The sequence below is a fragment of the Fusarium verticillioides genome, chromosome 5 (assembly GCF_000149555.1).
Source record: "Fusarium verticillioides 7600 chromosome 5, whole genome shotgun sequence".
Lineage (NCBI taxonomy): Eukaryota > Fungi > Ascomycota > Sordariomycetes > Hypocreales > Nectriaceae > Fusarium > Fusarium verticillioides.
This window is the reverse complement of record NC_031679.1, coordinates 1,304,865-1,331,293: the sequence shown is the minus strand read 5'-3', so window position 1 is coordinate 1,331,293 and position 26,429 is coordinate 1,304,865. Positions and strand designations below refer to the sequence as shown.

General features: G+C 49.3%; 11 protein-coding genes across 17 annotated transcripts; 6 read left to right on the top strand and 5 right to left on the bottom strand.

Moving 5' to 3' along the window:
- Positions 1–107: 107 nt before the first annotated feature.
- FVEG_02960 (20S proteasome subunit alpha 1) lies at positions 108–1,824 on the top strand. 2 transcript variants are annotated; one of them, XM_018890509.1, is made up of 5 exons: positions 108–367; positions 425–484; positions 580–674; positions 727–939; positions 996–1,824. In XM_018890509.1, exons 1-5 carry the CDS (start codon positions 361–363, stop codon positions 1,380–1,382), a joined length of 762 nt encoding a protein of 253 aa, XP_018746833.1. In that variant the 5' UTR covers positions 108–360; the 3' UTR covers positions 1,383–1,824. The 2 variants fall into 2 exon arrangements, with proteins under 2 accessions (XP_018746833.1, XP_018746834.1); XM_018890510.1 differs by having other exon boundaries at positions 425–674.
- Positions 1,825–3,379: 1,555 nt separating this feature from the next.
- Positions 3,380–6,039, top strand: FVEG_02961 (hypothetical protein). Its single transcript, XM_018890511.1, has 4 exons — positions 3,380–4,827; positions 4,947–5,184; positions 5,242–5,407; positions 5,459–6,039. The coding sequence occupies exons 1-4, from the start codon at positions 4,818–4,820 to the stop codon at positions 5,585–5,587; spliced, it is 543 nt and encodes a 180-aa protein (XP_018746835.1). The 5' UTR covers positions 3,380–4,817; the 3' UTR covers positions 5,588–6,039.
- FVEG_02962 (hypothetical protein) lies at positions 5,988–7,098 on the bottom strand. Of its 3 annotated transcripts, XM_018890513.1 has the most exons (3): positions 6,562–7,098; positions 6,356–6,448; positions 5,988–6,309 (listed from the first exon to the last, which is right to left on the bottom strand). In XM_018890513.1, the coding sequence occupies exons 1-3, from the start codon at positions 6,851–6,853 to the stop codon at positions 6,245–6,247; spliced, it is 450 nt and encodes a 149-aa protein (XP_018746837.1). In that variant the 5' UTR covers positions 6,854–7,098; the 3' UTR covers positions 5,988–6,244. The 3 variants fall into 3 exon arrangements, with proteins under 3 accessions (XP_018746837.1, XP_018746836.1, XP_018746838.1); XM_018890512.1 differs by having other exon boundaries at positions 6,092–6,448; positions 6,562–7,066; XM_018890514.1 differs by having other exon boundaries at positions 6,197–6,309; positions 6,356–7,098.
- An 838-nt stretch (positions 7,099–7,936) lies between these two features.
- Positions 7,937–8,368, top strand: FVEG_15159 (hypothetical protein; the record flags this gene model as incomplete). Its single annotated transcript, XM_018904273.1, has 1 exon — positions 7,937–8,368. The coding sequence occupies one exon, from the start codon at positions 7,937–7,939 to the stop codon at positions 8,366–8,368; it is 432 nt and encodes a 143-aa protein (XP_018746839.1).
- Positions 8,369–9,199: 831 nt separating this feature from the next.
- FVEG_02963 (hypothetical protein) lies at positions 9,200–9,548 on the top strand (the record flags this gene model as incomplete). The annotated part of the gene is made up of 3 exons (XM_018890515.1): positions 9,200–9,317; positions 9,365–9,425; positions 9,473–9,548. The coding sequence occupies 3 exons, from the start codon at positions 9,200–9,202 to the stop codon at positions 9,546–9,548; spliced, it is 255 nt and encodes an 84-aa protein (XP_018746840.1).
- A 227-nt stretch (positions 9,549–9,775) lies between these two features.
- FVEG_02964 (target-rapamycin complex subunit LST8) lies at positions 9,776–11,180 on the bottom strand. 2 transcript variants are annotated; one of them, XM_018890516.1, is made up of 4 exons: positions 11,037–11,180; positions 10,959–10,980; positions 10,405–10,900; positions 9,776–10,354 (listed from the first exon to the last, which is right to left on the bottom strand). In XM_018890516.1, exons 1-4 carry the CDS (start codon positions 11,056–11,058, stop codon positions 9,941–9,943), a joined length of 954 nt encoding a protein of 317 aa, XP_018746841.1. In that variant the 5' UTR covers positions 11,059–11,180; the 3' UTR covers positions 9,776–9,940. The 2 variants fall into 2 exon arrangements, with proteins under 2 accessions (XP_018746841.1, XP_018746842.1); XM_018890517.1 differs by lacking the exon at positions 10,959–10,980 and having other exon boundaries at positions 11,057–11,180.
- Positions 11,181–14,373: 3,193 nt separating this feature from the next.
- On the top strand, positions 14,374–14,740 carry FVEG_02965 (hypothetical protein; the record flags this gene model as incomplete). Its single annotated transcript, XM_018890518.1, has 2 exons — positions 14,374–14,465; positions 14,516–14,740. 2 exons carry the CDS (start codon positions 14,374–14,376, stop codon positions 14,703–14,705), a joined length of 282 nt encoding a protein of 93 aa, XP_018746843.1. The 3' UTR covers positions 14,706–14,740.
- A 184-nt stretch (positions 14,741–14,924) lies between these two features.
- FVEG_15160 (spermidine synthase) lies at positions 14,925–18,551 on the bottom strand (the record flags this gene model as incomplete). 3 transcript variants are annotated; one of them, XM_018904275.1, is made up of 4 exons in its annotated part: positions 14,925–17,026; positions 17,358–17,888; positions 17,945–17,980; positions 18,299–18,545. In XM_018904275.1, 4 exons carry the CDS (start codon positions 18,480–18,482, stop codon positions 16,749–16,751), a joined length of 1,029 nt encoding a protein of 342 aa, XP_018746845.1. In that variant the 3' UTR covers positions 14,925–16,748. The 3 variants fall into 3 exon arrangements, with proteins under 3 accessions (XP_018746845.1, XP_018746846.1, XP_018746844.1); XM_018904274.1 differs by having other exon boundaries at positions 14,999–17,026; positions 17,355–17,888; positions 18,299–18,482; XM_018904276.1 differs by having other exon boundaries at positions 14,925–17,888; positions 18,299–18,551.
- Positions 15,365–18,391, top strand: FVEG_02966 (nitrilase). Its single transcript, XM_018890519.1, has 2 exons — positions 15,365–17,044; positions 17,102–18,391. The coding sequence occupies exon 1, from the start codon at positions 15,445–15,447 to the stop codon at positions 16,453–16,455; it is 1,011 nt and encodes a 336-aa protein (XP_018746847.1). The 5' UTR covers positions 15,365–15,444; the 3' UTR covers positions 16,456–17,044; positions 17,102–18,391.
- Positions 18,552–19,066: 515 nt separating the features above from the next.
- Positions 19,067–23,120, bottom strand: FVEG_02969 (hypothetical protein). The gene is made up of 2 exons (XM_018890520.1): positions 22,870–23,120; positions 19,067–22,751 (listed from the first exon to the last, which is right to left on the bottom strand). The coding sequence occupies exon 2, from the start codon at positions 22,516–22,518 to the stop codon at positions 19,717–19,719; it is 2,802 nt and encodes a 933-aa protein (XP_018746848.1). The 5' UTR covers positions 22,519–22,751; positions 22,870–23,120; the 3' UTR covers positions 19,067–19,716.
- Positions 23,121–24,502: 1,382 nt separating this feature from the next.
- Positions 24,503–26,206, bottom strand: FVEG_02970 (hypothetical protein; the record flags this gene model as incomplete). The annotated part of the gene is made up of 1 exon (XM_018890521.1): positions 24,503–26,206. The coding sequence occupies one exon, from the start codon at positions 26,204–26,206 to the stop codon at positions 24,503–24,505; it is 1,704 nt and encodes a 567-aa protein (XP_018746849.1).
- Positions 26,207–26,429: the final 223 nt, after the last annotated feature.

Sequence of the window (26,429 nt, the reverse complement as noted above, 5' to 3'; positions counted from 1 at the left end):
ACATAGTTTGAGAGAACCTGCTGGCTTTTGGCAGACCAACAAACTCCAAGCTTCTCTTATGGGAAGACCTCATAGTGTCTATCTTTTGTGTCACCCTGCCACCTACCACATTCTGCCTGAGGATTACCTAATGCCAGCGAGGCATCAACTCAGCCTTCCATTGAGCTCCGTTGCCTCACTGTGCTCTAGGCAAGCTCCTGCTAACGCGTCGACTATCTCAACCCACAATAGCTCCCCTCAACCTCTGCAACGTCAATCAACATCCCAAACTCTCCTCATTGAGAACTTAACAAGTTCTTCTCGAGCCTCGTCCCCTAAACCTACCCGATTCCGAACCGTTAAATACACAAATCCTCCACAATGTCGGGTATGTTATGCTGCATCAATACGGTTTATGGCATCCTTGCTAACACACAATGAACAGCCGGCGCATACGATCGACACATTACCATCTTCGCTGACAATGGCCGGCTGTACCAAGTTGGTATGCGAATCCCGAGCGTCAAGAGCACCGAACCCTACGATTTCTTTGGCCGATGACGTTGATTGATACATGATTCAGGACTGACATGAATTCAGAGTATGCCTTCAAAGCGATTACGGCTGCCAACATTATGTCCGTCGGTGTGAGAGGCAAGGACTGTGCCGTTGTTCTGTCTCAGAAGAAGGTCCCCGTACGTTGATGATGTTGGACAATCTCATGGTCAGCACTGATGAAGACAATAGGACAAGCTTATGGACCCCGCCTCTGTCACCCACATCTTCCAGCTCTCTCCCTCGGTCGGCTGCGTCATCACAGGATCCATCGCAGATGCCCGGGCTTTCGCTCAAAGGGCTCAGGGCGAAGCAGCAGAATTTCGATACAAGTATGGGTATGAGATGCCAGCTGATGCACTAGCCAAGCGTCTTGCCAACATCAGCCAAGTCTACACTCAACGAGTAAGCATATTCTCATCCTCAAAATTGCGACCAATCATATACTGACTCTACCCCAGGCTTACATGCGACCTTACGGCGTTGCGACCACTCTGATTTCGCTCGACTCCGAATATGGCCCCCAGCTGTTCAAGTGCGACCCTGCTGGATACTACATCGGTTACAAGGGAACTGCGGCAGGCCCGAAGCAACAGGAGGCGCTGAACCACCTTGAGAAGAAGCTCCGTAACAAGGAGCATGCGGAGGGATCTTGGGAAGAGGTTGTTGAGCTGGCCATCACAACACTGAGCACAGTTCTGAGCATGGATTTCAAGAAGGGAGAGATCGAGATCGGTATCGTAGGTGGGCCTCGACCTGACGGTGAAGAGGGAACCTACTCGGGATTCCGAACATTGACTGAGGACGAGATTGACGACAGGTTACAAGCTATCGCAGAGAAGGACTGAGCAAGTGGAGAGAATGATATGGAACATGGGTTGAAACATAGTCGGCTGGCCATAGTAGAAGGTCGGTGCACTGTGTCGCGAGGAATGATAACCCTGATTCGCGGGCTGCAGGGACGACGTTCTGCTCCCAGGAACGTGGGCCATGCAATGCCAATGCAGGGGGGTGGATTATCAAGATCAGAGAACCGGATGCCGTCGTGGGCGTGGGTCCTCGCCAGTGTGTCACTAGCCGTCCTGACCATGTGCAATAGAAATTGATGAGACTTTTCAATTGAGCAAATGACAACAGTCGCGCCTGATGACCCAATTGAGGACGAGTATGCCTCGCGCCAAGTTGCTAGGAGCCTACGATGGGCCCAAGATATGCCAGTTAGTGGGTCAGGGATGCGTGTAGTGTAGGTTTGAGAGTTGAGAAAACCAATATTTCTCAATAGTGGATCTACAAAGGCGCAAGCCTCGCAGCGAAGCCAGTTCGATTTGGTGCAAGTTTGTTCTAGCGTGGTTTGTTCTAATTTTGGTCAATGCGCATACCTTGTGTCATTTACTTTCTCCAAAACAAGCTCAATTGGTATTGATCTCTAAGTCATACGAGAATCTAGAACGTGAATGACAAAAGAGGCTTCTGGACGAGTGATTTCAAGTATGATTTCCAAGTTTGAATGAATGTGCAAACAGAGCTATCCCGAACTATGCTAGTGCCTTCATCACATCCTTGGAAGTGATAATCATATGGGGTCAAATATGTCAATGCACAGATTTGGAGAAAGCAAGTGGCTGGCAATGAATGTTTCTCCTGGCATGGACAAGCTTGTTGACAAGGCTTGTGGAATATGATCTGAATTCTGAAAGTGAAAGCCATCCATCCGGTCGATCGGATCTACTACTACGTCCTTACAGGGGGCCCTGGTTTACTGGGAGGCTCCTTGGAGTTGATGGCTGGCTACCCAGAGTAAGCGCCGATTTGAGCCTCCCAGGGGCGCTGAAAGAAAACAAGCCACGGCCAATCCAAAAACGGGATCAAGTTCTGATGTAAGTTGTTTACAGAAACAAGGCGCGGGAGCGGGAGCGGGAGCGATAGAAAGTAACCGAGACGGAGGAGTTCGTGTTGAGGATGGTATGGGATGGGAGGCGAACGTTGAGAAGGCAAATGGTAGAGAGTTCGTAGTAGCACTAGTTTGGGCTTTCTTTAGTTTGGACAAGTCAATAACGGTTGGAGAACAAGAGGAATGACGTTTGGTTGGGGGAGAGAATGTGAGCGGCCTCAAACGGCGTCCATGCAGAGAATAGATAGAGGACATGACGCCACGGCATGGACCAGGAACAGTTCTTTGGATTATGGATGCTTGATAGTGAGTGAGTGAAGATACGGTCATCTGACGATTCTGTGCCTCATGGTTTCGAGGAGAGCCCAATGTTTTGCAATATCTGCAATATGCCTTGTTGAAATGAACCTGGACGAGCTGGAATTGACAAGCCAAGTAAGCAAGCTAGGTGCTGAGTTAAGTGTGATAGATGCAGCAGGCCCTGGGCTGGTCTCAGATCTGACTTGACATCCATGGACTATCTTACCTACCCCCCATGTCAACCATCTAGGTAGGTAATCTAGCATTACATTGTGTATCAAACCTGGAAGTCGGTGACAAGAGTCGTCAATCACCCGGGTGAACAACATGAATCATTATTTCGATAACTCCTCATATCGGAATCACCGCCATTGACTCAGCCTTTTGACTTTGTCTTGCGTCGCGTCATGCCCATGTCTTGTAGGGTTGCATTCACTTTTCAGACGGCCTCGTGTAGATAGGCTTGACCCTTTACGGCCTTCCAGCTCGCCCCGGACAGTTGTGAAAGCTTCATCCGCGCGCCTATTGGCCTCGCTGCCCCGATAGAGCTACAGGGCGTTTCCTATTCGGGAACAACTAGTGAGTGGCTCATGGGTAGCCAGGTAGCTGAGCGGCGCCAACCCACCACATCCACCTGCGCTATTCAACAACCTACACATCTTTTTTTCTCTCACAACTAATTAACCATCAAATACTTTGACCGTGTCTTTGCTCTACACGCAAGGGCAGGTATTGTACAGTATCCCAAGCTTAGCATCTCTCTCTGCGGAGACTTGTTTCTGACAACCACACCCACCCCTGCAGGAAAAGTGACTGCACGCACGGTTCCTAGCGTATAACGTTAACATACCCGGTGTATTTTTACTTTTGTTTTGCTCGGGAAAGCATGCTTTTTAGGATGTTTTGGTCCGTCGGAAAACTGAAGATATGTGAAATTCGCAATGGCTTGAGTCTTGACCCACGCCGCTCTGTCTAAAGACGGAATACGGTATCGTGCTTAAACTACAAACCGAGCCGAGAAGAAAGAGAAACGCCTCTTTGACGCCTCTCAAGCAGAACATCACGGATGCTCGACCCTATTGGGAGAGAAAAACCGGGTGTGGCTGGACACGCCCCCATTGATTTCATCCTCACCCTCAACACCATACCATGCCATGCCATGCTCATGACGTGCCACACACATACACACTACACTACACTACACTACAGTACCTGCCTACATGGGGCTCTTTACTCTCCGGGCCCTGCAGTACTCTGCATATATCCAGGGGCAGGACAGGGTATGGAGTAGGGCTGAGGGTAAGGCTTTGGCCTTGTGCTTGGGTTCCATTCGATAGTATGATGGTTTGCCACCAGCTGGTCCGGGGTCGTCGATGTTTTTGAGCTTGCACTTGAACATGCGCTTGCAAATGGTCGTCCTGAGTGGAGGCACATCTCGACTCTCTCACTGGTGGCCCAGGATTCTGTCTCAGAAGGCTGGCTTTAATTGCCGAGCCTCTCATGTGTGTCGTAGGGGCTCTTCGACTGGGAAGAGAGGAGGGGGTGCTTGATGTCGGGTGGTATCCCCCCTTGGACCTAGTAGCCGTTCGCTTCCCGTTGGTGGAGCATGGTATGCCTTTGGCAAGCTTAGGTCGAGCTGTAGACTCAAGTTAGACTAGATGGAGACTTTTCTGGAGCAAGAGCTTCTTTGGAACTCTTCTTGTTGTCTGTGTCTGTTTCTAGCTTCTCGATGGAGTATCTGGGAGGCCTTCGACAACCATCACGATAATACAATACAAAAAGGATGCCCGGTTCTGCTGCTTGTTTCGATTGTTCAGTCAATCAATCAAGCAAGCATTGAAGAACCGGCTTCTCTCAACTATTACCAAGTGATCGACATGACAAAGCTCTTATAATATTTCCTTACCTACCATTTTCGTCAACTTTTTCATCACCGACTATTTTACGATTCAAATCAATTTTGCTTTGGTTCGATTATATCCCGAGTCTATTTCCTAACTCGTCTTCCATTTTGGCCTTGTTGTCTTCGTGTCCCAGCGAGTCTGAACACCTTGACCTTTCTAAATCAATTCCAACTAAACACTAAGAAACAATGGACGGATGTAAGTTATACCTGGCCAGCTTGGCAACTATCTACAGTGGTCAATTGGCATCTTTGCATCACCACAGCCCCCTTTAAAGACTCAGAGACACTGACACGTGAACTTGTTATCTGCTACAGTAAACGAGTTCCGCACAATGCGAGTTGCTGAAGTTCTCTCTGATTTCCGAACACTGCAATACTACATAGCTGCTGCTCCTGTCGACCCTGAGGACACTGCAGACTATTACACCGAAGGATGGGCTGCCCTTCGACAATGTGCGCTGGATGGGCAACACATTCTGGAATGTGGTGCAGACACCAGCGTGCCAACTCCCCCTGGTGGAGAGCAAGAGCAGGTGAAGGCCGAGCTTAAACAGTAGGTCATCAAGTTTGCTAGGCAGGGACTCGGGACAAGATCACTAACACCTCAAAGGGTTCTCCTGGACGCGTACGCGAGACGACACGAGGGACAGAAGATTTACCTTCGACAAGCGGCGGCTCAACGATGGGTTGAATACAGAAAACAGGTGCTGCAGGGCGGCTTACCAAACTCGAGCAACCAGTCTCAACTTCGAGCATGCGATCGTCAACTGCGAGCGGTACGATAACCTCCAATGCTCTAAGCCATCCCAGACTAACTCTTGCTACAGGAGCTCTCAGCCATCGCCGACGAAGTAATCTACGCCGAGCTCAAGGCCTCGGATGAAGGAATGGGCCGCTGGACGGCAGAAGATCCCAGTCTCCGAAGCGTGCTCCGCTGGCTCCGAGCACGCCGGTGAACGATACACCAGGGAACCAGGAACGACGAAGCCACCACGTACGATCTAAGATACCCCCAGGACCAACGGTTGTGATGAACGAGGGACGAAACGAAGAGAACCAAAAGCAAGCGAACGACGTCTACGCTAATCATGAAAACTTTCTTCCTATTACTTCTTTGACGCATACGATTCTTTAACGAATACCCTTGACGACCGGATATTTAAGGGGGAGAGTTGAGGTTTGGGGTTGTGATTTTTGCAAAGGATAAACATGTTTGTTATATCTTCTTCATGACTTGATGAGTCATGGTTTGTTTTACTGGATGTAAACGATACAGATTTATGTTGCTTGGGCACACTTTGAGATAGATGGAGAGCATCTCCTGGGTCTTGTAGGACCTTGATTAGGAGAACGGGGCTGGGCTCCATGAACTGCCTGGAGCAGAACAATAACATAACTATTTACTCTGCCTCTTCTCCTGCATTCTTTAATGATTTTCTCTTCACTTCATGACTTATATGCCTCACCCATGATTGTGGTTTATATTTCACCAAATAAGTCCTTCCGAAGTGGAGTCTCCCATACATGTTGCTCCCATTGTTTGGTAACCAATCCGAACGAAGCATTTATTGAATACAAAATCATTGACGTTCAATTGCATGTAATCTAGTCTATCAACGCTTGCTCTGAACACACAAACCAATTCCAACCAACATAAGAGCCATTCCAACCGCAGTATCTAAAATGGTCAATACACAAAGAGCTATGGAAGAACACAAACTCACCTTTACTGATCACTTTACCATCAACGTACCAATCACCCAGGACGGTAAAGAGGAACGCCAAAGTGTTTACAATGGGCACGGTCAAGCTCAATTCTGATTGTCGTCATTAGTAACTAACACCTCGGCGTGGCAAAGATTCACTAGACTATCCGCGATCGACACCCCCTGACAACCTTTGACAGGCGAGTTAAGAAAGCACAACTTACCAGCCTGTCCAATAAGCAAGAAGAACCAGATGCTTCCCGTAAGATTAAGAACCAATGGGATTGCGTAACGAGGATTCTTCAAAAGGTCAATGACCGCAAAGAAAGCTCCGTATAACTTTGACTTCAGCCAGCTAGATTGAACTGATGGGCTCTCGAGCACCGGATGCGTAGGTGGATTATGTGATTGAGCGGCACGACGGATGAAAGGGGTTGTGAAGCCCCACGCGAGGCCGACAAGAACGAAGCTGAGGATGTAATTGAAGACTGGTGGCTTCTCGTCTGCAGATGCCATGATGGTGATGATGATGCAACGCAAGCTTCCCCTGCGTTCTAGATTTTCAATGTCAAGGGATCAAGGAGAGGTGTGAACGTAGACCAGGGAACATGAGGCTCGTGCGCTCGTCAAGAAAGGGCTGATACTAGTCCACGAGGCCTATTAGTCGTCGGGCTGTGATGGTTGTGTGGAGGTTGAGATTGAACCACGGGCAGAATCTCGCAGGAGAAGTGCGTTCTAAAAATATTACTGGAGGTTAAGGCGTCAACGTGGCTGGCGGGTCGTGAACTCAGCCTCGCCCTAGGGAAATTCTGTCCACTAAGGACGCTATCCTTACAGGGGGCTGTTGTTGGGTTCTAGGGGGCTTGGGTTAGCTAGTGTGGCGCTTTCTGGCTCCCCGCATGGTCAGTGCTTTTAGCCGCATTCCCGCGCTGACAAGCGACCCGACCATCCATCATGGACATCTTTTTCTCACACAGACACATCGCTTATTCTTCTTGGTGCGAGATGCTGTCACCGCTTGCTAGGAGTAGCCCACATCTCGTCCCGGCCACTCGGAGATTCTTGGCGATGATCCCTGTTCAGCTGGACATGGGAACTTAAAGTTCTGATGCGGCGTCATCGGGATGTTGGACATGAGGCCCGTGGTTGGCCTCCCTACCTCCTTGTGATCAACATAGACCCTGTAGGGAGAGACCTAGTTCCGACGATGAGGGATATTGATAGACGCACTGCCAAGAGCCGCTCAATGGAGGACCATTGAGTTTGATTCGCTCCTTTTACCGCGGACACGCCGATGAGCCACTTGTCATATTCAGATGGATCGACATAACATGTCTCGCTGTCCCACGAGGACGGATCAGCTATATGCTAGAGCCAGTTAGTGTCTTTGCAGTGGTTTCGTCTAAGTTTCGGATCGACCTAGAAAGCTGATACGCTCCGTGATTGGCTTTTCGATCTCGGGACTATTATCAAGCTCAACGACACGCAAGACAGGATTAAGTGATCGTCAATCCGTACGTCGGCATCAGTTTGACCGCATATGCAGATAAGTCGGCCAGCGCCGGTTGAAATTTCTTATTCATACAGACACTCTTCGATATGTTTACTTCGGAATTGTCCGAATCATACCCAACGTCTCAGCTTGCCGATCATGCAGAGTTTCTGACGATCAACCTACCCTTGACCAACCACAGGACAAATGACAGAATTGATATATCAGTTAAGTTGATCTTGCTTACAGGGCATTATCAGATTGCAATTGGATTCATGAATCTTAGGCATGTTTCTATTCAAAGTTGTTCCTCGCCAATGCTTTCAGAGTTCAAGTTTGGTAGAGATTCAGTGGCCAGTGAAAATCTATCAGTTAATCCAATCACCGTGAACCAAGCTTGGAGCAAATTCAAACATCGAATAGCCAACTCCCTTTTCTCATTTTTCTCTCACTTCCTGGCATGTCGCTCTCATTCTCCAGTATTTCACGGGATCTCGCGCATTGCTCGTGATCGGTCCTATATTTGCAACACGCTCTGATGTCATTATCCACGTCCATGATTCATTAACTGGCACAGACCGTCTGTTCATCTTTGTTTGCTTTGGAGTCCTCACTTAGGCCAATGGCCGCGATTTTATGGAATTCTTGTTGAAATCAGCGATGAGCGCCTCACAAATATGAATTATGCGTCATGGCAGCTTTGCCTATGAACGTTATAGTTGTGGTGTTGTTGATCTCAACCAACAACTTGCCCTTTCGAACTTCGTCTACAATGGTATTGATCTAGACTTAAGACTTTCTATTGCATAATCGTGGATGATCTAGAAGAAGACCATCAAACAAGATCGGACTATACAAACGATCGACCCAATAACATACCTACAGGCTTTTCCCTATGATGTCCCCAATTGAGATCTTATGCCGGAATGTCACCAATCACGCTTGAACACCATGATCGAGCATTTGTCCGTGACGAGACACTTGCTCAGGGGCAACCTACACGTCACCATGCAACAAGCAGTATCCGCATTATTCCTCAACAGAAGCAAACAATCACGCCAGGTACTAGGCCAATATGCAAGCTTCCTTGTGAGAAAGCAGCTTGCCGACAGCAATGTCGTAGTAAGAGGAGGCTGGATAATACCCCGGCTCATCAATTGCGTCAATGAAATTAACTTTGATGTTTTCAAGTTGACTTTAACTCTGGGATCGGCGATGAGAGGTCAAACAATGACTGAGAAACAGGTATAAGAAGGTCCTGTTGTCCGCTACCAACTCACCAGTTCTCATCAACACATCAACACTTCTCAAGCAATAGCTACCGCAAGATCTATTATTCTTTACCAATCTCACCACACACTTCCTTCAAAATGACTGATGCTCAGGTTGCCGGCGGCCACAAGGCTACTATCAACAACCCCAACACCTCCGAGGAGGCCAAGGAGAACTCCCGTCAGGTTCTTGAGAACGAGTTCAACGGTGGTGACGGTAAGCTCCATGCGTCCCATTATAAGTCCTATTCTGACACCTTACAGTCACTGGCGCTGAGAATAATAAGGAGAAGAACCCTGGCAATGTTGCTGGTGGTCTCAAGGCGTAAGTTTCAACGTCTCTTAGACTTGACTACCGGCTGATAGCAATAGTACCCTGAACAACCCCAATGTCTCCGAAGAGGCCAAGCGGAATGCCCAGGAGCGCCTTGCTAAGGATGACTTCTAAAATCTCTGAGGTTGCCCATTTCTAGCTAGCAATATTGACCCCTACACAAATGCTTGAAAGGCCCTAGATTTCACCAGCGGTATAACTTCAATATGAACAATTTAAATTGTCAACAGATTAGACCCCTTTTTAAGATCTGTTTAATCATTCCATATTCGACTTGGCCAGCATTCTTGCCTCGTCAGTGCCACATACTTGATGTCATGCTTTATGGGCTTACAATGTGATTTCTGTTGACAAATGGATGCATTTTACTATCTAGGGCACATGTCCGTATCGAAGCTCCAATTCTCAAACAGTAATATCCGAACCTTGATGAAAATATCGTACCAACGCCATTCTCCCGCCAATCTGGCATGAATCTAGTGATATACCGTGCTCCATATAACCCCTTACCGTGTTTCTGAATAATCGTTCAAGGCAACGCAGACAGCCCCTCTGTGATGTCCGTTGTATTGTCGGATAATCTGCTGGCTGTGCAATTCCCACAATCTCGCATAGTGATCGGAGCAAGCAGTGACCAGGTATGCAGAATCGGCACTGAAGGCACAATCCCAGACCCAGCGCTGGTGCCCGGTAAGAGTGGCTTCTAAAGGATACGGCTTAGGTTCCAGGTCTGTGCTTGGTTCGATGTTCTTCACCTCCCAGATCTTGGCTGTGTGGTCTGCACTACAAGTGGCGAGCTTCTTGACGTCTGGGGATAGAAGAATACGGGTGATGTATTCCTTGTGGGCATTGAAGTGCGTTACTGGAACTAATTGTGTGCGATCAAAGCTCTGAATAAGATTCCACACGAATACGTTGCCCTAGCGAGATAGTTAGAGATTGATTTTCAGCACCTCTGATTGTTGCTTACAGCATTGTTCGCAGCGCATAGCAAGGACCCATCACTAGCGACAGTAACGCTGGAGACTGAGACGTCCTCTTCCGGGATGAGCTCATGGGAACAGTTGTTCTCAGCCAGATCCCATACCCTGACACTTCCAGACCTATCGCAGCTGATGATCTCACCCTGGTTGGGGTGAATCACCACGTCGTTGGCTGGACAGCCATGGTTGTAGCTTCGCTGGATCGACCCGGTCCGTGTCTCCCAGATCTTGACGGTCCCGTCCTCGGAGCTAGTTACCATCCATTTCCCTTCACAGTGAAACGCGACACCTGTGATATTCCCGGTGTGGCCCTCGAATGTCAACAATGGGTTAGGATTCGTAGACTTAATGTCGTACAGTTTGACGGTATGATGGCCAGCGGCGGCAAGGTATCTCTTGTCGGGGGAGATGCAGAGACGGTTCACCTGGGAGTCAGGGTGTTGAATCGTGCGTGAACAGATACCCGACAAGGCCTCCCAGAATCTAGAAGCTGCATGTCAGCCATTTGCGATTACCAATCGAGAAGCGCATCGGATCGCACCTGATAGTGTGGTCATAGCCAGCTGCAAGGTGGGTTAGCTTGTGCTGGAGGATTTGGTGATAGAAGAGTCGCATTTACCTGTGCAAAGAATAACAGACATTTTGAAGGCGGAAAATCAGTCGCGTAAGCTCAGCTCATGGTCTTGATAATTATCCCAGGACTTTTTTGTCGAGGAAGTTCGAGAAACCAAGGATTCATTAAGATCCCAAGCTCTAATTCCGTACTCCAAGGCTTCCTCTCCACCGCGACCTAAGAACGACGCGCATGGAGACGATATGCAACAACCAAACTATGCATTTAAACGGTACTAGACTTCCTTCATACCTAGATCGGAACGTCGCATCCTCCTTCCATTCCCAATTTGAACAACTGGTTCTGACATGAACATCAACAGCAAAATTGATGCTCAATCACTAAAGAACACACCGAATATTGCCATGATGTTCTCTTCGTGCTTTCAGCTTGACCCGTGGCAGCGTCTGTGAACTATTATGCCACAATGCGGACACTTCCAAGTGCATACCTACCACAAAGATCATGCAGACCAAGTTCAGCCGAAAGCCCGAAAAGGCCAGAAATTTCTAGCAGAACCTCGCCAAGTTACTACGAGACTCGCATTGCCTAGAAAGGGCGTCATTCGTGCGACCGGCTTGGCTTGTGTAACCGGTCGCACAGGCTCATCGTGGTTTTGCCTATGCCATCACCCGCCTCTGCAGCTCGTTCAGCACCACTGCCTGCCCACCGCATACAGCATTTGCATCAACAACAGCTCCTGGCATGGCAGATGATATGATTGACCCAACCATTTTCGGACAGGTCAACTTGTCATTCTCGCGTGGCCGGGCCGTTGTAATACAGCTATAGGAAAGTGGGCGTTATGTTGAAGGAAGTGACAGGAGTCTGATGTTAGAGCAGCTGCAAGTGCAGTAGCCGTCTACTGAGCAGCAAGTGTATGTCCACGGAATCACGATCGCATATCGACACCAAGTTGTATATCCGAGTGCACCAGCTGTGAGTTGTTGCACAATGTCAAAGGCAAAGAAAGGCACCCCTTGCCTGCGTCAATTTCAAACCGACTCTGAATGAATTATCAGATCATTTCACGAAAACATCACCGATGCAGGTCCAACTGTCGTGTGACGCCGTTGGAGATCCAATACGGCCTGTTGACATCGAGACCTTCGGAAGTTTTGAGACATACACGGCATATCCTACGTGACCATCAAAATAGGAGGAATTGCTTTCTCTTCACTCTCATCATACTTGAATCATCAGGTTTGTTGGGACTGACTGCAGACTTCAAAAACAGAACGGAATCTGGCTGATAGCCCCTGACGGCTCTACCCCCTTCAATATGAGCGAGGGCCAAATGCTGGTATGGTTCAGCTGACTTTCATGTTCTCTGAGTCAATACATCTCGGATCTTGGGGCTGAGATACAATGATAGATACTATCAGAGATAAGAAAAACTACATTTCGAGCCACTGCGCACCTTCTCTGATTGGTGATCGAAAAGTCTCCCGCATCGAGGTCATCTGACAGTCTTTTGATGAGCTCAGACGTCATCAAGCACGAATAAACATCCCGCGGTGAATGTGCATGGCTTGAGGCTTAGGATAAGAAGTATCTTATTCGTTTGGCAAAGGTGCCTGCAAGGCCATCTGTGCAACAACCCCAGGCTTAACATCTCCGACCTTGTTATCTTGACTATTGTTTTCCTTAGCAATGGATGATGTACCCGTTATCAACTACTGGCAACGATACGGGATGGGTTGGGTGGTCAGACTGTGAATGGTCTCGTCCTTGCAAGATCTTAAGCCGAGCCAAGGCAAGAGACGGCATCGATCGATAAGACAGCCAAGATTGGTAGAGTCTTCTGTTGGCCATGACTTTTTCGATTACAAAGCGTTGGTGGGCAGACACCTGTAGGCTCAACAGAGAAGGGTTGAAGGAGTTGGGGGTAACACAAAGGCAGAGCTAAGAGGTGCATGACTTTGCGTATCGAAAGATCATAGCAAGCTTACTGTTTCCTTCCTTATTTCCAGTCTTGGCTTGACCGATGGATAACACATGTCTTTAGACCGGTCAGGTTATTGATGGGCGTACAAGAGTGGCATGTCGACAACGATGTCGTGGCTTCGTGTACTTGGTTCTGTCTCTGGGACAACCTTTGGGCTCACTTGATGCAGCAAATAACGACAAACGCGGCTGCCATCAGGAAAGTCGGTCAACTGGTGAACTATGCCAGTTGGAGAGGCCCGACGCTCATCGGGAGGTTGCACCGGATAAGAGACAGGATGGGCACAGCATGATGGCCAAGACTAGGATTCTCTTAGAATCTCGATTTCATATACCTGCACTATACACCAGCGTGATATCAAAATCTCAGGTGATGCGACTATATCGCCTTCTGCGTCCCTTCTCAAGCAAGGCTACTACTAGCTGACTCTTCATGAGACGCGATCGGTCTGTCGCTCAGAGTTAATATGTGACACCCACCAGATGAGCGCTTTCCAGAATTTCCAGCTTCTGTCAAGGGTGTTGGGCAAGTAATATGATGGCTGCTGCAACTACTTAGGCATGCACGCAATAGCACAGCTATTTGAGAAATGGCGTCTTTTAATACCCGCGAAGCTGCATGAGTTCAGCCGAAGTCACAGAGTCCGCCGAACCTGGTTCGTCGCAAAAGCTCGGGGTATGAGGCACAACCTTGCGATCATGCAGCAAGCCGTCAGAGTTGGTCAGCATAGATTGTGATTTGCCGGACGCCTCCGCAACCGGTCAACATTTCGAGGCATTTTATCTCCATATAAGCACCGACGACGCGGTCCAGAAGGCGCTCTTGGTACAGACCGAAGGAGAGTTGCATGAAGTGCAAAAGCCACAAAGCGCAGCTATTCGGCCAAGTTTGTGCTGTAGTTCGGGGCCGACAGGAGCTGGTGTAGGGATGTGCATCTGGAAATGAGGCCCAAATCCTGGACCCCAGATATGTGAATTTGCATCTCGGCTCAGATGAGCGCCATTGAGTTCGGGCACGAAACATATTGTCTAGGGATTCGAGCCCGATTAAGGCAACCAAGCATCCTTGACCTGATCGCCATCACAAGACCCGGTTGCAGCCGGCATCTTGACAACAGCTACCAACTCTGACAGACATGTTATGACGCTCCATGTCAATTCACGCCTTCGTATTGTTTGTGAGGCGGTGTGTTGGTGGCCGTTCTGAACAATGAACATGGCCTCTGTCGCATTGGCTGTCTGATATATACTATGGCCGAAGCTGATGCTCTCTAGGTTGAGACTATATATATAGATGGGCCTTCCTGATGTTGCGATGAAAGATTTGGGAAAATAAGAAGCTCAACTGACTATCAAACTCAAACACCACAAACAACAACTCCTGACATCGCTTACCATGGCTTCTTCTCTATCCTCCTATGTCTTTGATGATGAAGGCATGACTTGGATTACCTGTGATCTATGTGCTGGATCCTTCCAGCGTGGGTCGTATGTTCGCTACACTCCATTGTATCTCAGCTTTACTGACTCTGAAGCAGTGGTTTATGCCAGGCCTGTCATGGAACCAAACTTCGTCGAGTTTCCTACAGCTATCTCGCTACAGGATCCTCCCCTCCCCAGGTCCAAGGAGGCACCACTCCTCCACCACCTCCTCCATCCAGAGGTGGCCAGCATGACCGTTCTCACGGAGGCTCAAGTGGTTTCAGTGTCTATGGTCGCCGCTCTTGATCACTTTACCTCATGGCAGACTATGGTCAGTCTTGCTAAGAAATGTCTTTCAGGACATATATAAGAGGGGATAGCCGTATCAGGCTACATACAAGTGTGCACACTCAATCGTTTGAGATACCATGTGATTTGCTTTTATTGGTGTGGATATCTATCTATGGCCGGCATTTGTCTGGTGTCACTCGTTTTGAGGCTTGACTTGATTTACTCTGATCTTTGGTTTGAAGGATGAAGCTGAGCTGCTACAGGAGCAACAATTGGCAGCTATTCTCACTCCTTAAGAAATGAACTTTGCTCGAAATATGACATTTATAGTTGTGCTGATCTGTTTTTTAAACTTGTATACTCGATATCAAGCCCAGGCGAATGCAACCGATTTGCCAGGGTCATCAACTGTTGAGTAATTCGTATGAGGTTCTGTGTAACTCAAGGATATCTGCCTGTCTTGAGTAACATTGCAGTTCCCCTAAATAATCTGACAAATTGTCGTGGAAACTGTAGGCTATTCAATGGTTGTGTTGTTTCTTGGTCAACTCATTCATTGATACAACTTTTGGCGAATAGCATCTCCCCCTCTTGCCCCGCGTCATACCGAAGAGCTCGTTACTATTTCGTAATGAACCCCACCCCCACTCCCATTGGATCACATCACTCGTACCCCGATGCCGCCAAACAACCCTCGCCAACGTTTCCATATCTTTCGCCATCTTGATAAAGCTGCTGATTGTACTCATAAACGATGCGAACTGTCCTTAGTCGACTCGCACTAACATCTCGATCTTTGACCACCTCAGTCTCACTGTTCTCACTATTCCAACGAAGCAGCCCCTCCGTTATCCGCAAGATGTCGTCTATCACTGAACCAGTTCTTAAGCAGCGCGTCAAGCTATCTCTCATTCAACTCGCTTCTGGCTCTGACAAGAAGGCCAACCTCGATAGTGCAGCGTCACACGTCGCCCGAGCAGCTTCTTCAGGAGCAAAGATTGTTGTTCTGCCAGAATGCTTCAACTCGCCTTATGGAACAGATCACTTCCCTCAGTACGCGGAGACTCTACAACCTAGTCCGCCATCTAGCGATGCTGCGCCCTCTTATCACGCACTCTCTGCAATGGCTGCTGATAACAAAGTCTACCTCGTCGGTGGGTCAATTCCAGAATACAGCCCGGATACGAAGAAGTACTATAACACAACTCTCATCTTTGGACCCGACGGTGCCTTGTTAGGTACACACCGCAAGGTTCATCTCTTTGATATCGATATCCCTGGCAAGATCACATTCCGCGAGTCAGATATTCTGAGTCCTGGTAACAAGGTGACACTTGTTGATCTTCCTGAGTACGGCAAGATTGCTGTTGCTATCTGTTACGATGTCCGCTTTCCTGAACTAGCCACCATTGCGGCTCGAAAGGGTGCCTTTGCCCTTATCTATCCTGGCGCCTTCAACACCACAACCGGCCCTCTTCACTGGCAATTGCTTGGTAGAGCTCGAGCTGCTGATAACCAGCTCTATGTAGCTCTCTGCAGTCCCGCGCATGCTGAAACAGGCTATCCTGCTTACGGCCACAGTCTTGTCGCCGACCCAATGGCGCAGGTTCAGGTCGAAGCAGACGAGAAGGAGACCACTGTCGACTGGGAACTCGACCCTGAGAAGATTACCGAAGCGAGGAAGAACATCCCATTGAACACTCAACGAAGGTTTGATGTATACCCTGATGTAAGCGAGGGAAAGATCCGGTTTGAGGAACCTTGAGTCTTAGGACTACTACCCCTTTTAGCAGCACATAAGAGCTCAGATTGAAATGCGTCACGGGACAATGACGGAGTATATATTGAGCGAGGGACCAAAATCCTTTATTTTACGACTCGATTTGCAGTAAAACGCCAGAGTCTTTTCCTTTTTGAACACATATACCTTTGCGTCCATGTTAATCTATTCGTGACCACCTTGGTCATGTTTTTGTATCTCAGTTGATCCCTATCCTGCGTAAACTCATAAAAGTAGCCAGACATCCTACCCAAAGATCCTCGACATGGTAAACGGCTTTACTCAAGAGCCTTCTGGGCGAACTTGGGAAGGACGAAGCTGGCCTTGTGGATCTCAGCAGAGTAGTATCGGCACTTGGCGTCCTCCTCCTCCTTCGTCCAGGATCGGAGAGGTGTCTTGACATCGGCCTTGGGGTCCTTGGAGCAGACCATGAAGCCAATCTGACCGGAGGGGTAGGTAGGGATGGTGGTGTAGGCGTACTCGGCGACGGGGAAGATAGCCTGACAGTCCTTCTTGAGGCGGGTGATGAGGGGGAGGTGAAGCCAGGGGCTCTCGGCTGTGAGCAAGTTAACGAGTTAGTGTAGTCCCATGAGAAACTACTATGCAATACTACAATAACATGGCGGGTCAGGAACAGCAGAACTGAACGGACGAACGCGGCACACGTTGACCAACAAACGAAATGCATGCTATCGCGGGACTACCGGAAGCAGAGCTGGGAAAGCAGCACTAGCTTCTGGGAGCCCCTAGGAGGGAAGCGGCACCAAAATGTACCCATCGAGGGAGATCCCAGCCACAGCGATCAACTTTGATCCGGGAGGGTTCCCCGATTCTGCCGTTCCTAGGGACGCCAGTTACTCTCCTCAAGAAAATAGGGAACATACAACCTTGAGTAGTAATGACGCCGCCCTCGCGGAGAGCGTCGTGGAGGAGCTGGAAGTAGCTCTTCTGGAAGAGAGCCTCGGCGGGACCATCGGGATCGGAGGAGTCGGTGATGATGACGTCGAACTCGTTCTTGTAGTCGTTGAGGAACTTGAAGCCATCGCCAATGTGGGTCTTGGACTTGGGGTGGTCGAAACCGCAGGCCATGGAGGGGAGGTGCTCCTTGGAAAGGCGGACAACAGCCTCGTCGATGTCGCAGAGGGTGGCCTCCTCAACACAGTCGTGCTTGACGATCTCACGGAGAACACCGCCATCACCACCGCCAATGACAAGAACCTTCTTGGGGTTGGGGTGGGAGTTGAGGGCGAGGTGGGCGATCATCTCCTGGTAGGAGAACTCGTCACGCTCGGTGCACTGGATAACGTTGTCGAGAACCAGAACGTTGCCGAAGTCGGTGGACTTGAAGATGAGGACATCCTGGTACTTGCTCTTCTCGTGGACGAGGACCTTCTCGACGCGGAGGGTCATGGCATGGCCTATTGGGTAGGTTAAGAATTGAAAGCTATTTTCTGAATGGATCATATGTGCTTACCGGGCCACATGTCCGAGATCTCTCGGAACCAGCCATCTGAAAAGAATGTTAGCTTTTGCCGACAAGAATTAAAAACTCTGAGGGAATTGGAGTGTATGCGAAGATCTTGGTGTATAGAGGGGAAGCGTAGATTGAAGAGCTGAGGCTGTCGCTATTATGTAGCGATAAGCTCAAGAATTTGAGTCCCGACTCTTACGAGAACCAATCGTCAGGTCATAGGCTTCATTTCAAAAAGAAACCGTGAGGAATTGAGTGACCAGACATGTGCATGATGGTGATGATCATCATGAGAGAGGGGCAGGATAACGCGGGGCAGTAGAAAAAAAGATAACATGAACAGCAAGAAAAACATACCCTTGATGGTAGGGTGGGTGATCTCCTCGGAAGACATTTTGCAGTTAGAAGAGTAGAAAGAATAAAAAGTCCGACGTGACGTAAATGCAAGCGACGAGCCGAAGGTGGAAGTGGTGATGTTTCGTGGAGGTGAAGAAAAAGGCGGGAGTCTCGACTTTTTAAAAAGGTGCATCCGCATCCGCATCCATTCCTGCTTCTGTACACGGTTGTACAGGTACCCGCGTCCGCGCCTGCGAATGCAAGAGCTCCCGGTCGTAAATATTAGTGGAGATACAGCCATTGGATCCAATGGCTTTTAGCGGGTAAAAAATTTGATGCCGCCCACACAGGCACAGAAACAGAACCTGGTGTTGGCACTGTCGTTTTTTGGGCATCGATTGATTGGGGCCCCAGGCGGTTATTAGGCGGTGACTTTCAAGGTTCACGAGGCATTACTGGGTACCCTAGACAACTTTGTCTCACTGTAAACGGTGAAATAGAGTCATGATACAACGCGTTGGCCGTTTAACCCATGTTGTACTGTTCTTGTACTTGGTCAACGCTAACTAACGTTAAATCTTGTAACTCATTATTCTGCCCAATTGCTGCCATTTTCGGCTTAACCGCGCTAACACGTCAGTGGGACAAGACAAGACAAGAGGTCAAACAGTCCATAGCACAACGTGGGGTGGTGGAACGACGCTTGGGAGAGGAGAGAGAGTTGGATATCAAAGGTAAAGTTGACTTAACCCCTCTAATTATTTCCTCTTGGGGTAATTTGACCTTTAACCCCAGCATGGTCCATATCAGAAGCGGGCCATGGGGATCGTGATTAGGAGCTAAATGGCCTATAGACAATTCAAATGGGGATACATAGTTACGAGACGCTTCACATCGGTGACTTGGAATATACCTCGGAGAGAAGTTGGTAACTGAGGGGATATATCTCTTGAAGTCATTTCCCTTTCTCGTCTCTCATCACAAGGCAGAGCATAAGCATGACCAGGGACCCAAATAGAACAATATACATCGCTTGTTTGGTAGATCCTTCAACAAGCTCAGACAAAGAGGAGTATGCGGGCTGATATCGTGGTACAAAAGATCCTTCCCAGATTTACAAACTTTTCCCGCTATCAAAGCACAATCTTCCAATATCCAGAATCAGGGGACACCCAACTTCATCTGAATAGTATTGACTCATCCAGCCCATATAATCGTACGCCCTTGTTACCCCCTAGCGCCATTCACCCCTAAACCTTGATTGCAGGAACGCCTTGTAAACCAGAACCTTCCTGTGAAACGCCAAGCATATAATTATAAACACGCAGAACAATGAAATTGCCAACCATGGGTGGAGATGGGCATGTGTACAGAGAGTTGAAAATAGAGCTGCCTTCATGTTGTTTGGCAGCAATTATATATAACGTACTTCGAAAACCTCATGATCTGTTATCGTCATCTTCGTGAATGTGAAACTCGGCCGCGTTGTTATCTGGCCATGCATTTTGTGTACTGGGATACTCGGAAGGCTGGCTGCTGACGTTGCTGTCAGGATCAACGTTTTCGCCATCCGAGGCCTCGCGCTGGTCCTCGATCCCAGGCCACGGCTCATCTTCTGGAAGTTGCCAGCCCTGCGAACCTTGCTCTACGAGAGCTTGGTTGTGTGTGACAATCTCCATGTCGTTCACGCTTTCAGCATCTTCCATGTCTTCGGATCCGCTCTCGTATATCTCGATGTTAAAGTCAGAGTCATCATCGAAGTCATCCTGGGCGGGAACAGGAGCAGCACTCCCTGCGCGAATAGGTCGTTCTTGGAGAGGGGCATTGCTGTACGGCGTAGCATAGGCAAAGGGAGTAGTGCCACGCGCTGGTTGACGATCATGAATTCCAAGGGGCATTGGACTCGGTGAAGCAGTCCATCTGGGTGTGAAACGATGGCTAGGTGATCTTGTGCGGCGACGCTTCATGATTGCTGACTGGGAGTTGGCATGCAGAGCTGGAGAGGAGCGACGGCTCTGTCCGTATGACGCCACGCGGCGTCTGCTGAGGGCAGGTGAGGCTTGTACTGGGGCAGACATGGGCATTGAAGAGGTCCTAATGTGAGGCGGGCGAGAGCCCCGTCTGCTGAGCAACGGTGACTGAGCACGTGTCATAGATGGGCTTGCAGATTTGATTGACTGCAGAGCTGGATAAAAGGTCTGCGATGGTGATGATGAGGTTGGTGCCTTGTCGTGTCGCACGTTCATGGAGTTGCTTGCACTCGGTGGCTCATCAAGCTGCTCAACCCAAGACCAGCACTCTTCATACGGTTTGCCTTCGTCTAGTGAGGCTGATGGATCAGGGGCGACCGGACTCATTTCCCTGAGCATCTGCCACGTCCAGCCCATTTCGTAGGCCTGAAAGTCCTGAAGGTAGGCATCAGGATGAGTTACGAACAACCTAGGCTCAGAAGCTCTCATCATGACTTGGCTCAGGAACTGAACGTCCCACACAGCTGGAGTCATCATCTCAGCAGGACTGAGGAAACGTAATCGTGAATCCTTATGAATTTTGCGAAGGGGGACCCAAGTGGATTGAAGCCCCAAAAATGTTGATGAGCGAGGATCTGTCGTTTGTGGACGAGAGAAAATGTTCATCTCGCGAAAGAGGTGACCAAAAGCTGCGTTCATAGCCATAGTAACGCTACGAGCGTCCGAGCCCTTGACAGATATCGTCTTGATTAGACCACGGCTGCGCAATCGTCGATCAATAACGCCTTTGTCTGCGCAAGCTTTAGGCAGAAGCCATTTCGTGTCTTGATCTGAGACCATCCAGTCAGGATAGAGCGACATCTCAGACCGGAGAGTTGCAGTGCTGTGCGTCATGGGTAATTGCGTCCAGTCATCGTTGGAGATTTGTGGCTCGTTCTTGAACTGCTGTGCCTCCTGCCATACCTTTTTAAGGGGAAAAGGCAGAAAGACCACCTCGATCTCAAATGGATGATTTGGGGATGGCATCAGCGACTGTAATTGCACCACCTGTGCTTGTAGAGATTGGACCTGACTCCACAGCTCCTGTGAGTGAGCTGGCCGACTCGTAGTGCTGGTCGATACCGATATCACACTGGCATCATCACCACGGCGAGACGTGACGCTATTGCTGTCGTTAAGAACGCTCTTGTTATCATTCACAAGTTTCTCCACTTCCTCAACGCGACTTTCTAACTCAGTCATACGAATGTCGGCGTGATCATGCTTTTCGTGGCATTCCTCATGTCCCGCTGCTGTGAATGAGACCGTCTCCAGCCGATCCAAACGCTGATCGTGACCGCTGACAATGTCAGATAGGTTCTTGAAAGCGCGACGCGAAACAGCTGCACTGAAGGCTAGAGCTCGGGGTTCAGACTGGGTTGGTGTGCTTGCGCGGGGAGTGTCAGGTGGTTTGTAGTCCTGGGAAGTCCACGTAAAAGAGTCAGCTGGTGGCGCCTGGTTCTGAGGCACAGAAGTTGGTGGAACATCCTGGGTATTGGCCTGAGTTGGGGACGGAGGTTTCTCTGCTGCAAGCCCATTGAGTGTGTTAAGTCCCTTTCCTGCAAACGGCCGGAGATATTTGGCGTGGGCGGATGAGGTTGTCGATGCGGTTTGAGAAGCAATCAAACACTGGGCCGGTATTGGTGGAATAGCAGAAGGGCAAGACTGTGACTGAAGAAGGCCGCCCCAGCTCAAGGTATCCGGGATTGATGCAGAAGCACCGATGTTTTGGCTGGTAGAAATCCTTGGAAATGGGCCCATATCCGCGGATATTCTCTGGTCCGGTAATCTCTGGTCTGGTGTCCTTTGGATGAAAGAAAAGGCTCCTGCATTGAAACTCGCGAAATCCATTCCGGGTATCACAGGGGGCGTCTTGATGGCAATGTCCACTACGGGGCTTAACGGTTCTCTTCCAGTCCTGGGTCTCTCGTTCTCCTGGCCTGGTATACCCACCTCGGGCTGCTGGACATCACGAGATCCCTCCTCATGATAGCAGGCGTGGTGATTGCACATACACCATTGGGTTTGGTCCGGCACAAGATTGCCAGTTGGGCAACGACTCCAGAACCTCCGGCATCCACATCGGGCTCCATTGGCACCAGGATTCAAGTCCACGAAACCGCAAGCTCCTCCTGGCAAGCTGGGAGTCGGCGCCCTTATCGCGACAGCATCTGTGTATATATCGAAGGCATTAGGAGTGAAGTGAGACGGGTCGAACGGGGTCGTTGCCATTGGAAGCTACACGCGCTCATGTCGCGAGGTTGGGATCGAAAGCGAGTGTATAGATAGGCTCGGGTGCCTTCGAGGATTGAGGTCCAAGTCTGGGGGGGAAGCTACTATGTAAGATATATATATATGGTATGGCAATTGGTCGATGACAGCCGTGATGATGTGTCAAGGGCTGCAACCAGGCCCAACTGGACAGGGTCGCAGGCAAATCGGCCGCCTAATTTCAGTTCATCGCACTATAAGATCAATTAGAAGAGCTGTCCAGGTCGTCAAGGTTGAAAAATATCCAGGCGCAGTCCAAAAAAACCCGGGCGAGGAAATGGAACAGAATCCCAAAGCATAGATGAGACTGACCAAAGCGCGAACGGAGAAGGGGAAGCACACGAGCGCTGATGGAGGGAACAGCGCAATTTATACACTGGAAGCTCAGGAGACGACGAGAAATCGCAGGCGAACGGGGGAGAGTGGGCGAGAAGCAAAGTCGCAAGAGCACGAGGCACGAGATGGAGGGGACTCGAAATGTCTGTCTGCCTATGGAGGAGGGAACAGGGCGAACAAGGCGACTGCTTTTCGAGTGGTTCACGAGATGAGATAGGACAAGAGGGGACGGGGATAGGGAATCAGATTCCCCCACAGCAAGACACGCCTCGACGGTAGGCACGCGCGAATCCTGTTGACGCACTATTGCCATAAAAGGCAAGTAATCGTAGCTGCCTTTACAGTGGAAAACAGAGCAGAAATACAGCACGTTCTCGGAAGCAGCTCAATCGCTCAAATTATGGGCAAAATAATGATTTCAAGGTTCACAGTACGGGGATTAATTCATTTTCACCAGCAAGATCATCTTTTAGGGTTTAATAACGTCGACCGTTGAAGAACACGAAGCTTCATATCTGCCTTTAACGTCTTCTTGGTTAAAATGCAAGGGAGACACGAAACTTGTTAAAGCGGCACCACTTGTCTCAGAGCGCGCTCCTCGCCAAGTCACTTTCAGAGCTGCCTCTCTTTCTACCCCGCCTAATTAAGTGCTCACGCCAGTGCACGCTCACTAAGAGTGACAAAAGGACAAGGAAGCGCTTCGAGATAAGGATTTTTCTAACCAATAGGGTGCTTCCGCACTCGACGAGTCCCGCCTTGCTACGGGAGCGAACGGCGCCTCCCTCTTCTCCCCGTTGGTCTAAGTTGAGTCAAATGAACGGTTGGACAATGTTCTCTGAAAAGGAGAAGTTCAATCGTGAGGCATCAAGATATAGTATGTGTTGAAGAGAAGGAGTCATAATTGCCAGAACCTTTTATTAAAGAACCGCCCTAAGCCCGTTACTACATGTGAATGATACACAATTCAAGACTTGCACCACCTACAAAGAACCCCTTTGAACTCAGGTACAGGCTGGAGCTGTTTTCACCAAAATAAATACAACCCGTGCAAAGAACTAAAGATGCCTCATTGAGGCAAATGTCAAACAAGGCGGAAAATGCAATTGGTTCCCAGCCTCTCCTTACGTTACTTTTCTTTCCAAGATTGACGTGATTGTCATGTCCCATTGCGTTCTAATCTCGACTCGTTCAGTGAGGCGATAACTGGGCCCTTGGCCTCGATTAATGGCTGGCTGTGCGACACACCAGAATAGTCAGTGACAAATGAAAATAAATCACAATGAATCTGAACTAGGACAATGGGATACAATTTGTCTGCAAAGAATGAAGGGATAATTTCTTTGTTTACAGTGAGTATTGGGGACCTGCCCAAGGACAAGTCCGTAAAATCATAAAACAAAACTCTATCATGTCCCAGAAAAACTCCAACCATTATCTTTGAATAATTTTCAATAGTGGTGATTTCCTTCGTTTAAAACATACGTCATGTAGTTAACCTGTAACTGGCCAAATGCTCATATACTCCTGATGCGACCGTTGTAATGCGCCCGTCGTAGCTCATGCGTCAACCTCTGTTACACTTTCATCTTCACATACATCATAATTATCGTCACACTTCGCCCCAGCTACCCATCGGACCGTTAGACGCAATTACAGAGCCTGTACCCAGAGATCCACCTATGTCCCAGTAGTGTCGAGATGAGACACTACTACGGCGGGCGGATCGTCTGGTGCTCTGACTCGCGCAACTACTCGGATGCCGAATTGCCACTGGACTTCCGGGCGTCGTAGCTTTGAACGTTCGGCGTTCGGCGGGAGGTCGCATGCGTGAAACTAACGGGTGGTGTTGACGGACGCGGGCCAGCTTTGCGGCTGTGTCTTGACTATTCGACGTAGCCAGGTGAACTGGTGTTGATGGGGGAGGATTGCTGCTTCGTGGCATGAAACGAGAGCGTAGATATCTAAACACCAGTTTCATATCAAGATCCTTCTCCCATTCCTCTTGAGTGAACGTGTTGCTCATAGGAGTGTCTTGTCGTGACGTTTGCGTGACTTCGGCCGAAGGTTCAGATCTGCCATGAATGTTGATGGGTTGCGATGATGTCTGAATTGTTGGTTTGAATTGTGGGAATGACGCGTGTTCATGTTCTGTTGGTCGAATGTTGTCTGTGGCGGAATGAGATGAATTTGACTCCGGGATGATTGGAAGGCCAGCGTAGGGAAGTGGCATCTGCTGGACTCGGGTATAGGTTGAGAATGCACCAGGATGATGGGAAATATGGCTGACAAGGGAACCAAGCTCCCTCGACATCCTCTCCAGCATGTCCAGCTGCCATTCCTCTCTAGAGGCAAACTGTCGCGACTCCCATGCCAAGGTTTGGGAAGCGCGGGGTGTTGACGATAGATCTTCATCATCCTCAGGTACCGTTTCTCCCAAGAACACTGAAATCGATCGTTCGTCCATTCCAACTATATCTCGCAAGAATCTTCTGGTGACCTTGGAAAAGAAACCTTTTGAATCCGATGATGTCCCAATAGCATCCTCATCGTGCCATGTCGTGTTGTCTGATTCTCCATCATAGGCAAGGGCCGATGGGACAGAAGGCACGTTGGAGGATGGGCGTTTCTGAATAGATGCTTGCGAAAATCGTCTCCTCCTTGTCTCGCGCTGAATCTCACCTAGCAGTACTCGACTGTGTTCCAGTCGCCAAGCTTCAATTCTTTGGCGCTTCTCTGCCTCATGAACCTGGTCACGCTCTACATCGAGCTGCCGCAGATCAAAGCTCTCTCTTCGCTGATACTGCCGTCTGGGATTGAATCGTTCGAATTGGTAGATGTGATCCTGTGCTTCAGCCCCCAAGGTGGGCTGATCAAGGTGGAAGGATCCCAGACCATCGTGGCCGGGAAACACTGGCCCAGATCCCTGCTGTTCTTCCTGTGGCTGATACTGCACTGCAGATATTGAGCGAAAGCCAGGCAAGTGGCCATCTAGACTATCTAGCTCGGCATCATCCTCTTCATCAAGACCAGATGCTGAGGCGGATTGGCGTGACTCAGCCTCCGATTTCGCAGCCGAGTTCAAACTGCCCAGATCTCCCACTCGTGATCTTCCAGGAGTTTTCAGCGAGTGATCCGTTTCGGTGAGATATGATGTTGTTGTCACATCAGTTGGCGCGAAGAGCACCCATGTCTGCGACTGTTCTGGTTCACGTTCTTGGGTTGTTGGCACATCTCTCCGAGGGGTCTCTTGCTCGTCAACAGGAGCCCGAACGACGCGCTGGACCGACTGTCGGGTCGGCTGATGAAAAGCCATGATTGTTACGCTCGTTGTAACTGTCGTGAAGCTGCGAGGTTGGCGGCGATAAGGAAATGGCGGACAAGATAAGATGCGTTGATGATGGAAGTGGACCCCCTAGATAACTGTATCCGCCTATGTCGGGGTGCTGGCGGAGGCGATATGCGGCAAAGTGGAACAAAGCAAGTGATAGAGGACTTGGATGCTCGAGGTTATCAACCGCGAGCAGTCCAAGAAGTGA